The 13,103-nt window shown below is 42.5% G+C and overlaps 1 protein-coding gene across 1 annotated transcript in view; it reads right to left on the bottom strand.

Annotated features, from left to right (window-relative positions):
• NPLOC4 (NPL4 homolog, ubiquitin recognition factor) overlaps positions 1–13,103 on the bottom strand; it is a 63,498-nt gene that overhangs the window by 8,122 nt on the left and 42,273 nt on the right. Inside the window, exons 13-14 of the mRNA XM_060253146.1 lie at positions 4,651–4,722; positions 2,144–2,239 (exon numbers count right to left, since the gene is read on the bottom strand). Of these exons, the coding sequence (XP_060109129.1) occupies positions 2,144–2,239; positions 4,651–4,722 (168 nt within the window). The remainder of the gene's footprint in view (positions 1–2,143; positions 2,240–4,650; positions 4,723–13,103) is intronic.

The following is a 13,103-nucleotide window of genomic DNA, read 5'->3' as shown; positions in this document are numbered from 1 at the left end:
GCAGTTGGGCCCAGATAGAGGCAGCCACCTGTGGGCACACAGCTTTCTCCTGGGCCCATGTGGGCTAACCAGCTGGCCATGACCCACAGTCTGCCCTGTAAGTGGAAAGGGGCCCAGGAACACTCCCAAACGCATGCCTGACATCTTCTCCAGAACTCAGTTTCCTGGATGCACCTTCTTTGAGTGTCTGTAATTCGGCCCCTTCAACTCCAACCTGCATGCAACTGGTAGGGCGGGTGGGGAGTCATGCCAGGGAGATACGTCCTTAGTTTGATAAATCCAGCTCATCCCAGGTCAGTTCTATACAGTCTGAAACCCACACCAGGCATGTCCCTGAGAGGCACTTTTCTGGGGTACTTTGTGTGGTGGTTTGAAACTCACCCCACCCCCCACTCCAAACCACATGTAATTCACAGGGCATGTTGGGAAGCATGCTGGGGAGGGGCTCAATTAGTTTGATTCATCTATCTCAGTCAGGGTCAGTGCTATGCAGTCTAGAACCTGCGCCTCATATATACTTGCAGCAGCTTCCTGGGAGCACCTTGTTTGGAGGTAACTTGCCCACCCATCCAATCTGCATATAACTTGCAATCCATGTTGTGGGGCCCTCTAGGAAGGGGTTCCCTGAGTTTGATACCTATAGCCTGTCCAGGGTCAGTTCTATGCACTCCCAAAACAATGCCAAAAATGTCCCTGAAAAGCAGTTTCCTGGGGCACCTTATTTGGAACTCTCAACTTGTTTGAAGGTCCATTAACTTGCCTCCCCCGGTGGCCAACCCAAGAATAGATGAGGGACCTCCAAGGCCCTGGGGGTAACCTCCCCTTTTCAAACCCATTCAGTTCGCAAACCAGAACCAGGCTTATCTGGTTCACGCTCATCCTTAATTCTTTGTATAGTCAGTTTTCTGCAGTTGTTAGGCTAATAGACTGCTCAGTTTGATTTACACCACTGAGGAAGGCCTTGTGTTGAAATGGGTATGGTATTGGTTGGTTCTTGCATATGTAGACAATATGTACTATTAAACTTGTATTTTTGAAAACTAATATTTATCTTGATACTGGGATACTTGACACCACATGTCTGTTGTTTTTAAATCATATTTTAACATTTCTATATGCATTATTTAATTAAATACCAGTGTTTTGTACATGTGTACTACATTCATAGTTATATTTTAATCTCTGTTTCCTGGATGCACCTTCTTTGGGTGTCTGTAATTGTCTGACTTCTGCCAGCCAGCAATGTTAATTCAGGATAAGCTTACAGAATGTGGAGGGGAAAGCACAATGGTTTTTCCACACTCAGCTCAACCAGGGCAGACATGCATTTTATCAGGCCACATTATTTAGGTCTGATAGCAACAGGAAAGTACAGAACACCTGAGAGAATCTGTAGCCAGCTTGCTTTTATGGGCATCTAGCTCAGCATCTCATACTTTAAATATCTGGCCAACAACAGATGCTCTAGGAGAGGTCACAGTTATTGAGAGATTGGCCACTAATCACATGCACAGTTTTTAACCTGAAGTTTAAGAACACTCTGAGCACAAACTGTACCTCCAGTTATTTTCCTAGCTTGCATGAGTTGCCAGGGTAACTGGAGTGAAAAGTAGAGCTAGGGATAAATTATTTCTAAACCAAGCAGCTCATCAGCAACCCCCCAGGCACACAAAGCAGAGGCTCAGATCCAAGCAGTAAAGGCAAACTCAAAAGGCATACTAGACTCGGCTTTCTTTTTACACACTCTCCACCATCACAACCTTCCAAATCTACTACAGTCATTTTGTAAGTATCCTCTTGTTCTAGCAGTAGTATGTGAATGTAAACTGAAGACATACACAACTGTGCACAAACGTATGTACATTGGGAAGGGGTATTATTGGGACACCCACAAACAGAAATCTGAAGATCTTCCATTTAAATTCAAGCATGTACACCAGCTCTTCCTTTTGGTTTATTTGCCATGATAATTAAGAGCAGCTTCTCTCCACTGAACCACTCCCCACCAATAAATTTAGCAACAAAATAAACTCTCAAGGAGATTGGAGGTTAGAACAGTCACATAGCTTTTTGACTGCTTTTTTTAAAGAAAAAGTCAGTTCTATTATGTAGGGTTGTTAATCCCTTCCCTCCAACCTCTTACCTGTGTTTCTCCCAGCACATCACGATTCTCAATAGGGAATGGGTTTTGAGAAATAGAAAATGTATAAACTGGATCCTTGGGGAACGTAGTTGTAATCTTTAAAAAAAGAAGAAGAAAGCACAGTCCATAAAGTGTAAGAAACCAAGGCCAAGTTTATAGCAGATGTGGACTTCAGTCAAACGCCTTCCATGTCAGCAAGGGACCCAGGTGCAAAAGTCAGGGGCAGACCAAGAGGTGATGTTCCTTCTCACCATTTACTCTCATTTATGCACTTTTTATCCTCATCTCTTTTCTCCAAGTGATGCTTCAGCATACATGGCTAAAAGGTAGATTGTAACAGGGAATTCTGTTTCAAGAACTCGTCAGACTATACAGGCTTGTACAAGAAAGTCAAGAGAAATCCTCCCTTAGACAAGATGCTGCTACAATTCCTGGGGCTGAACCCATGAGGAGGTTCAAGCTCCTCTCCTCTCTGAAATGTGACCATGAAGACTCTAAAAAGCATCGCCAAATACTGAAATTCAGACACACAGCCATCCTATTTCTCGGTAGTTTGGATGCTTTGCTAGATTTCTGTATTCCTACTCTCTTTCAAGAGAACACCATGCTTACTGATCCCACACAAGTTGCTCAAAGCAGACTAATATTACAGGCTGTTGCATTTCACAGAGATACACTGTCATATCCAAGCTATGATTCTATCGAGCTGGAGGGCCTTGCTAACAAAAGGCTTTTCAATCAGGGATTGGCACAATTTGTAAAGGACACTGAAGGTGCAGAACAGTGCAATTTTTAATAGAATAATAAAAAGATGAAACATTGTAAAAAGGCTTCAGAAATTCAGTTTTTAATCTCTTTTTCAACTCCTCCTAAATGCATGCTCTGTCAATCTGTTTTCATCTTAATTATACCCCAGGTAGTCCAAAAACAGATGCCTTTGCTGTTTGGGTAATAAATACGTTTCAAGGCTATCAGAACATCAGCAGCCTCAGCACAATGGCTGCCACCACTGCAAAAGGCAAAATACCTCAATTGCATGAATTAGACATTAAATGCCTTCAGCCCCAATTAACATTGCTGCAATTTAAGTGAACACATGGGAAAGGAAGAAGAACAAGGGGGAGTCTGTGGCCCACTATTTTAGACTAGTACAGTTACTCTCTCCATCTTAGCTGCTGGCAGGGCTGGCCCTAAGGTGCCCCGCGTCCCAGGCAAAGTTGCCCCCTCCACAGCACCGCCCTGTGGCACTAAGCCCTGCCGGCCCTCCCCTCTGCCCATGCCCCTCCCACCCTTGTTGCGTTATTTGCAGTGCTGCAATGTGGTGCTGTGCTCCAGTCCTCCCCCCGCCCCGCTCACAGGAGTGCGCCAGCCTCCCCTTACCCGGGCCACTTCAACCGTAACGCGTTCTCTTAAGAGAACACATAAGGTGACGAGGCTTTGCTCCCAAGCAAAGTCTTGCTGTGCCGCGCTCTCTCTTAAGAGAACGCTTTACAGAAATGCTCAGGTTGAAGCGACCCAGGTAATGGGAGGCTGGCGTGCTCCTGTGAGTGTGCTGGGAGGGGGGGGGGGCAGGCAGGCTACCTTCCGCACCCCCCCTTCGGTGTGCTGAGAGGAGCGATGCCAGCCTCCCCTTACCCGCTTTGATGTGGGCATCTCCATAAAGTATTCTCTTATGAGAGCACACGACACAATGAGGCTTCACTCACCCCTCCTTTCCGGGCAAATTAGGCATTTGTCTTGGGTACCGGGGGGGGGCGGGGAGCCCAATTCGGCGGTACCCCTCCCAGTGCTCTAGGCAAATGCCTAATTTGCCTAGTGGACAAGCCGGCCCTGCCTGCTGGCAAACTCACCTGTATTATACTCTTCTATTCCACAAAATATTTTGCCCCCTTCATGGTTTTAATGCTAACTAAATAGATGTGCTCCTATTTACAATGTTATAATTAGCAGAGGTAAGATTGTTAATCTACAGAGAGGTACCATACTCCATGCCAGAAATGAATCCATTTCCCTGTGGAATGGAGCCTGCCACTGCACTGAAGAGGAGCTATTTTATCCAAGCTGTACACGCGGCTAATGGCAGTGGAGATGCCACAGGCATTCAAACCCCGGCTGGCTCAGTCACTATAAGAAGTAGGCTGCTTCATCACTCCTCTGAAAGCAGAGTAGACACTTGCTAACAAGCTCTTCGTGATGTAATCGCCAGCACCTCTGTGGGGGGTGACAGTTTCTACTCGTCTAATGGATAAACATCATTTCATAAAAGGCATGAGAGATGCTCCAAACAGTGGCTAACAAGAAAGCCAAATGCTTCCCCCCTCAGGTTTCATACTGCCACTATCCCAAAGGAAAACCTACAAACAACAAGTCACAAGCTGCCTGCTAACAGAGTAGAGGGGGGCACAGTAAGGAATAAGGTGAGCATTCCAGTTTCAGCCTTGGGATGAATTTTGCTCCATTTAGATCTTCCTCTGAAAAAGAAACAGACAAGCACAGTAGATACTTACATCAATTATTAGGTACTCGACAGGGAGTGGACGGGCGAGCTGGGTGATTTCATTGCCAAACTTGTCTATATCCTGGAATGAACAGAAGTCCACTAGTTAGACAGAACGATTAATGCACAATCACTAAAGAACAGCAGGTCAGAAGGTAGATTGTGGTCTGCCTATGGATGAAACTATTGACACAATTTCAGTGAATCTGATCCAGCAAGGAAGCCAGGATTAGGATTCTCCCAAAGAATATGCTGCACTGGGTAGACCTGGATCTGATCCAGCAAGGCACTTGTGTTTCTAAACAAGAGGGCATACTCAGGCTCACTTAAAACATATTAGTTATGCTTCATCCATTGAAATGTCCCAAGTGTTCTTTGTTTCAAAGACTTAATACACATCAGTGGAGCACAGGGATTTAAATTTTTATTTTTTTAAAAATGGACCACGCAACATACAAGTCAGCCCACCTCTGAAGGGAATGCTTCTATAGAAAAGTAATGCTTCACAGTTCTACAAGATATTTTTCTGTTATAGCTAAGTAGGCTTTTTACTTATTATATTTATATATTCCAATTTATGAATCACCTATTCCCCACAGGCGTGAGGCTCTAGGTGATTTGCAGCCAACAAAAACAGTTAAAATCCAAGAAAACAACTACATTTTAAAGATGGGGAGACAGAAAAAGCATGCACAAAGTGATCTTTAGGGATTCTTCCTCTATTGCACATTACAACTGGCTGTACTTTCAATCACATACTTTCTATAGCCCCCTTCCCCAGTGTCTTAGCCCCTCTCTGAAACTCTGCCCACTACATGCTTCTCTACAGGTCAAACTAGAAACAGAGTAGCTATTTGGGGGTCTTCTCACACCTGCTGTTCACAGTATCTTAAAATGGAAAGTGGTATGTGGGTGAGAAGCTTTAAAAAAAACAACAATGCTCTCTTCATACGCCATTGCTTCAGACATCTCTATGCAGCTCAGCTCCACTACTAGAGTGAGCTGGACTAAGGAAAAAAACTGGGAATGTACCGCTCCCTTCTACATTCATGTCTCATTCCCTGTAAAATCTGATTTGACCTTTAATCCCAAACTGGTCAGATGTTCTTTTGCTGACATTCCAGATCAGTGGGGATTTCCTTTCTTCCTTAATACTGGCAGCTTACAGATGAGGCGAGTGCTTATTGGTATCTGAAGCACCTGTACTTTTGTAAATACTGACGTCTGGGCAAAGGAAATTTCTGCACTCTTCACCAACAAAAGGAAGTCCCCCCCAGGGATTCAGCATGGCCATTTCCTACTGCAGCTCAGGTAAAGTCCTCCCCCAAGGAAGAAAAGCTGAACAGAAGGTCGAGCAAACAGTTACAGGCATCGCACTCTCTGGAGGATGTTTTCAAAGCGTTTCTATGAAGAGTAAGGGGACTGCTGAATCTTTTACGAAGTCTAGAGCGGTGGTACTCGCTCCACGGTCCACGGACAGCCAAATCCACACTTCTCATCAACAAAAAGAGCTGCATGACTAGCACATGCCCTATGTGCCACCCCAAACATATGCATACAATAGTATGAGGTATAAGTATTAAATAGTAAATATGTAACTATGACCTTTTAAATGACTGCAGTAGCATACGTATGAGCATAAAGTTGCTGTCTCTCCTCACTACAGCTGAACCTTAACTAATGCTTCCAAATGGAGTGATGGGAAGAGAGCCAGAAGGCAGAGAGGAAAGTTAAGGGATGCTGAGGCTGCCCACTGCAGGAGTTGACTCAGGTCAGGCCCATGGGCATTCTGAAGGAAGGCCTCACTGCCGCTGGCTAAGAGCAGGCCCCTGCAGCAGAAAGCCCCTGCACCCTCCCTTCCCCTCACTGTCTTCTTGCTCTTCCTGGCACAAGGCTTGTAGCTCAGATGAGAGTGAGATGTCTCCTACATGACAGGGAGGGAGAGAGAGAAGGAAGTGAGAGAAGAGAAGGGTGCTCAGGCAAAGGAGGGGAAGATGGCCACAGTTGCAGTTTTACTTTCTTTTCTCTGCAGCCACCCCGGCTCTGGCAACTGCCTGGATGTTTTGGGATGGTAGCACAGAGGTTGCAAAAAGAGGAGGAGAAGCTGTTAAGAGAAAAACGGCCCTTTAAAGCCATCTCTGGCATGAGGCCTGAACCTCAGAGAGGCTCACAACTTACCTGGTCCAGTCCCCCTGGTGGTGGCAATTTCATGGTGGGAACCAACTGCCCCCCACAAGCTCACTAGGCAATGGCCATGACCACTTTCCTGAAACATGAGGTGGATGCCACATAGGGGGAAGGTGCTCAGAATAGCCACATGTGGCTCCTAGGTCACTGAATATTACTGATCTAGAGAAATTTTATAATAAACCCAATGCCATACATGAAGTAAGTAGCAACACAATATCCAACACAAGTATGCTGCTTTTGTATCAGTATAGCCAGTGACACAGTCATTTTGATCCTTTGCCATGCTGGACCTGCAGATCTAAGTCTCTAATGAGATCTAACTTTCTCTAGCTGTTGGCACTGACAAAAAAGGAAAAACCAAAGCAATTCTGCCATGTTTTCTAGGAAAGGCACAGAACCTGCCAAAGCCTAAACTTGTTTCACTTTGTCTGATTAACCGAATGCAAGTTATGGGGAAAAAATGGCCAACATATGTTCATTAATCACAAAGTGACAATTAGGCCTGATTTATGTCAAACATGCCAAGCTCAAACATTGCTTCAGAAATAAATTCATAGGAACAGACACTTTTCATTAAAGATTCTGCAAGTGGGGGGCTGTATTTTCCACCTAAATCACCACTTAACGGGATATAAATCATTCACTCAGACCTACATAAATTATACATGTGTAATTTTTAATCAGAGACCTTACATAAAAGTTTACATTTGCTAAGCTTTCAAAAGCATGTGTCTATGAGGCAGATCCCAAGGACAAGTACTCGGACACTGCTGTCAATCTATGTGTTTGATTCACTGCCTGGAGACGGGGAGGGGGAACACACATACGCCTCTCTCTGCATTGCAAGTTGTAGAACGCAAAGATGAACATCTGATTAGCACTGCCAATCTGCACTCCAAGGAGATGGGAGTCATGGCTGAATTGCATGGCTGAAATCAAAAGGCTGCGGGTTCAGATCTCAGACTTGCCTCTCGTTTATGGCTGGTGCCTTCTTCCAGGAAGAATGAGAAAAATCCAAATCACATCAATTCATTTCTATTAATTTCCTCCACTGCACAGAATGATTCCAATGCTGTACAAGAGGAAAGGCCGAGAGCAGCTGGCCACTAGACAGGGACTCAAAAAGTCATAATCTCCTCCAGCTGCAAAATGTGGACCTGAGTTTTTGTACGCAAGATGCTCACATCTTGCTTACAGAGTCACACAAAAGGCCACAGTAATTCCTATGACACTGGGAGGGAAACTCACAACAGACTTTTACTTCCACCACCAAACCACACTTTCATGATATTTGCTCTCACAAAAAGTATTTCAAGATCATTCTAAAACTGATATGATAATATTAAATCTTGAAAGCTCCACATCAGGGCTAGTTTTCTTTTTAGCGTTTTTTTCTGTACAAGAAGAATTAACTCCAGATGTAGAAGAATTGAAGTCCCCAAGCAAATTAATATTCTCTGGGACAGAAATATCTCTGTCACACAGATTTTGATAACAATTTCCCAGAAGAGGAGAGGGTGAGGGTAATACCTCCACTTTTTGGATAATCCAAAATATCCTCTCAGACTCATTATAGTTTGCCACTCAACCTTTTTTTAATTAACTTTTTTTTCATTTTTACAGAAATCCAAACAACTAACTTCATCAAACTGTTAATTACACAGTGCTGAACTAAGATGACAAACTACAAGCAAATCATTTTTGCATATAAAGGATTATTAGGCAAGATTTCTTGTTCCATCAAATATGTTATCACAGGAAACCAAGGTTTGAAAACTCAGATTGCAGTGGGGATATATTTGATGATGGTTATTTTTTATCATCATCATTATCATCATCATTATTATAATTGCCCATCCCAGTCAATATCTGGGCAATATACAACGGAATGAAACAATACAAAATTCTGTATAATAAAATACAAAATTAATAAAATTCCAATTAAGACATTTCAAAAAGATAAGCCAATAAAACTCTAAAAAAACACCTCCCAATAAAACTCGGGGAGGGGCAGTGGCTCAGTGGTAGAGCACAGGCTTGGTATGCAGAAGGTCCCAGGTTCAGTCCCTAACGTCTCCAACTAAAAAGGGTCCAGGCAAATAGGCATGAAAAACCTCAGCTTGAGACCATGGAGAGCCGCTGCCAGTCTGAGTAGACAATACTGACTTTGATGGACTGAGAATCTGATTCAGTAGATGGCAGCTTCATATGAACATATAAAAGCCCAAATTGAAGAAAACACTATTTTACTTAAAATAATCCCAATTTTTAAAAATCCAATTCTGAGGAGGACTTTGCTTGTCTAACCATTTATAAGCTATTAACATCTTGGCTATTGAAAATAGGGTCAAAATAATGTTCACCACTCAATCTTGATGAAAAATCTTACCAAGGTCCAAAATGCAGAGGGCTTTAGCCTTCCTCAAAGTTGAAGGTTCAAAGATGCTGGAATGTTTTATTATTCTAGTAGCCAAAAAACCAAAAATATGTCAAATGAGTTTTATTCCAGCTTGTGTGGAAAATTACTAGTATATCATCTTTGCTCTCCATTAGGAAAGCAGTAGCTATTTATGTATGACCAGAAATTAATGCAGACTTAATAAACTTCCAGCTACAATAGTAGGACGAAATGCTTATATGAAGAATATGCACAGATTTATTCTGGGACACTGAGGGACAATACAAATGAAAAGTCTAGTTGGAATATATATCCCAACATATCCTTATTTTTAAAAGATGCCGATTTTACTATAAGAGAAACACTGTTAGTGTTTTTCTCTACACAGAGAAACACAATCTTTAGCTCATACAAAGTTTTAATCAAGATATGAGCTTAGGAGTGCATGCACACTTCCTCAGATGGAATTTACCAATCCATACATATATGGATGGATTGGTAAATTTGTTGGTCTTAAAGGTGCCACTGGACTCAGACTTTGTTCTACCACTCCAGACTAACACAGCTGCCCACCTGGATTCAGCTCATACATTCCCAACCATATCTTAATACTTTTTGCAGGCAAAAAAAAAAATCTTGTCACCCCAGTATCAGTAAAACCTCTGGTTCACATTCAGTAGCTAGTCTGTGGTTCCCCCTTTAAATCATCTGATAGGGCATTTCTGTCACTCAAAAGGGGCTCCTGCTTTGTCACGGGAACAAGAGAAGTCTAAGAATGGTGAAAACAGTAGAGATGCCTTCTCTTGTTTGATATTTGAGTTTGTTGCCTCCATTTAGGTAGAAGAGTGTGTTGCTCTGAACAAAAACAGTCTAAGTAGAAATCTGCTGCTTCAAATGTCTGTTTTCAGGACCCTGCAAATTTATAGATTATTTTGATATCACACTTCTGATTATTTACTGGTAGCCAAACTCTGTATGCAGAACCACTCATTCCTTTCGAAGTATGAAGACTGCTAATATGTGGTGCTGGCATATTTGGAAAAAGCAGGGCTTTTTTGTAGCAGGAACTCATTTGCATATTAGGCCACACGCCCCTGATGTAGCCAATCCTCCAAGAGCTTACAGTAGGCCCTGTAGTAAGAGCCCTGTGAACGCTTGTAGAATTGGCTACATCATGGGTGTGTGGCCTAATATGCAAAGGAGTTCCTGCTACAAAGAAAGCCCTGGGAAAAAGTACATATAACAACGCTAGACTGGTGCTATTGAAGAATAATAACAAAGACTTGATGCAGTTCTGCAGGGCCTGTAAGGCAAAGATGTCCCAGCAGACATTTGGTTGAGGACAGCAATGGTTCCATCTTCTTGGCACACTCCCCTCCCCACCTCCCTGGGAGGCAGTGGCATCATTAGATTTTTAGCACCATCTTTAGGCTACTTGCTGCGTTCTGTCAGTTTTAATTGGGTTTCGATTAAGTATTATATGATACTATATTGTGCACTACCCTGAGCCCTGTCTTTTGGGAGAGGGCAGTTTAAAAACCAAACGTAGTAAATAAATAAAGTATCCAAGATGAATGTGGCATAGGAGTCTGTTTGCAAATTGTAGAAATGGCACTAATGGGGGGGGGGGGTGAAATCTCTTTGCAATTTAAGATTTAGAGACAAACAGACTGCAATAGAACTCTGAGCTATTTAACAATTTTTATCTCACTCTTCCTTGCACAGATCTCAAAGTAGCACACATGGGTCACCTCTCCCAACCTTTTCTCTTCAGCCTAAACTTCCTCACGAGATGGCTGTGACACGGAGGCTGTGATCACACACACTAATTAATGCACTTTCAATCCACTTCCAATGTACTTTCCAACTGGATTTTGCCCGTTCACACAGTAAAACCCAGTAGGAAAGTGCATTGAAAATGGATTGGAAGTGCATTATTTAGTGCGTGTGATTGCAGCCAGAGAGACAAAGACTGGCCTATGGTTAGCCAGATAATATCGTGGGAGTCAGAATCTGAACCCAAACCACACCAGTTCAAGATGGAAAGAAATCCTGCCATATAAAGTAGTGGCATCTGCTGGATCAGAACAACGGTTCATCATGTCCAGCATTCCATCTAGAAAAACCAAATACCTCCATAAACTCACACAATGAGCATGATGGCAATAGCAGCATATGGTAAAGCACCCTACCTCACAATCCTTAACTATGTTTTGGATAGGGAAGTCACAGACTACAGTTTTTTGCTACTTTTTCTAGGAAGGAAGGTTAATTTTAGTAACAAGCTACACATTATGGTTACAAGAGCACAAAATTTTGCATTAAAAATCCTCAGATGGATGCTTTCTGCATGCAATGATTTGTTAAGCTCTGTCAACCAGCCCCAGAATTTAATTTTGGCACCTCCATTCTTCAGATGCCCTCCCAGAAAATAATGGTCCTCATGCAGTTGGATAACCTCCTCACATATTTCATAGCAAAGACTGATGCAAATTTTTCCCACTATTTTGGCAAACTCCCTACCTTCCTTCAGCAATTTTCTCTTTCTTTTGACATCTAATGGCTGAATCTCCTCCCTAGTTGCTTTCATGCTCCTGATATATTTAAAGAAGTGTTTTTAGCAATATGTTGATTCCTGAAAACTTCATTTTGTTTGTCTTGCCATCAATTTACATTTCTCTTACTGCACTTTAAACAGTTCTCGCTGTCTCACACACACACACTCAGACTGAACAGCTCAATTCTAGCTAATCAGAAATATGAAGCTATTTTCAGCTTACCTTATTAAAAAAATACAGGAAAACTAGAATTGCAAAGAATTTACACTGGGATTAGGAAAGAGGAGAGGAAGAGAGGAGAAGAGAGATGGCAAAGAGAATTAAATAACCCTAGAGTCTGCAGAAGGCTAGCCAAAACTGGAAAACAGAAAACGTTTCATAACCAAAAGGAAAAGTGAACATTGGAAAAAAAGCTCCTGAGAAGTTTTGCAGAAAGTCAGCTGTGCCCATAACGTTGGGGAAAGACAGCATAGAAATGCTGAAAATAAAACAGCTACTATATATTAAACACTCATAAATCTACAATGCCATGAATATTATTAGTTTAGAAGATGAGGATGTTAGCAATCCCAACGGTGACCAGCAAATATATTGCCATTGGAGCAACTTGACAGAATAAAACCATGTAAATGAGTCCTGGTGCTGAAAATAAAACTGAGGAGCTGGCAATTCTTCAGACCAGCATGCCAAAGGCAGATGAAGCAATAGGCCAAATGCAAAAACCTTACCCGATTAGCCTCCTAGGCAAGGGGCAAAGGTCCTTTTCTAACACCAGTGAAATCAGGAAAGTCTTTAATCTTTTACCATCCCCAAGCAATTTCCAGGACATTAGAACATCAATAAAAACATGCCTCACTGAAAGAAGATGACATTTTGCATCGGTGCTAAGATCATAGGTGTTTTTCTAAAGTCAACAAGGGAGCAGAGTCCTGCAAAAGCATTAAATCTCAGCTACTCTGAATGCTTCAAAGGATCCATAAAATTCAGATCCGCCTTTGGATTATTTTCTGGTGTGCTACATTTGATGGAATGCTGAGACATCCATGAAATAAAGTCTAGAGCTGGAGTCCTGCAGTGCAGCAACCAACTTCAAGAGCATACCGCAGCCTGGAGCTCACAGGGGTGCCCAATAATATGACAGCTAGATAATGGAAAGTCAGACTTGGCAGATGAGCTGGATATGGCTTCAGGAAGAAGGAGGCATTTGTAACAGCCCCCCAAAAGCAAAACTGCAGAGCTGCTTGCCGTAAGCATGGATTACAAATTTATACACAAGCCTACTATCAAGAAAGTTCAGTACTTGTGCACTTTCAAATA

The sequence above is a fragment of the Heteronotia binoei genome, chromosome 13 (genome assembly GCF_032191835.1).
Source record: "Heteronotia binoei isolate CCM8104 ecotype False Entrance Well chromosome 13, APGP_CSIRO_Hbin_v1, whole genome shotgun sequence".
In the NCBI taxonomy this organism is placed as follows: Eukaryota; Metazoa; Chordata; class Lepidosauria; order Squamata; family Gekkonidae; genus Heteronotia; species Heteronotia binoei.
Note: the sequence above shows the minus strand (reverse complement) of the source record. Positions and strands in the feature narration are given on the sequence as shown.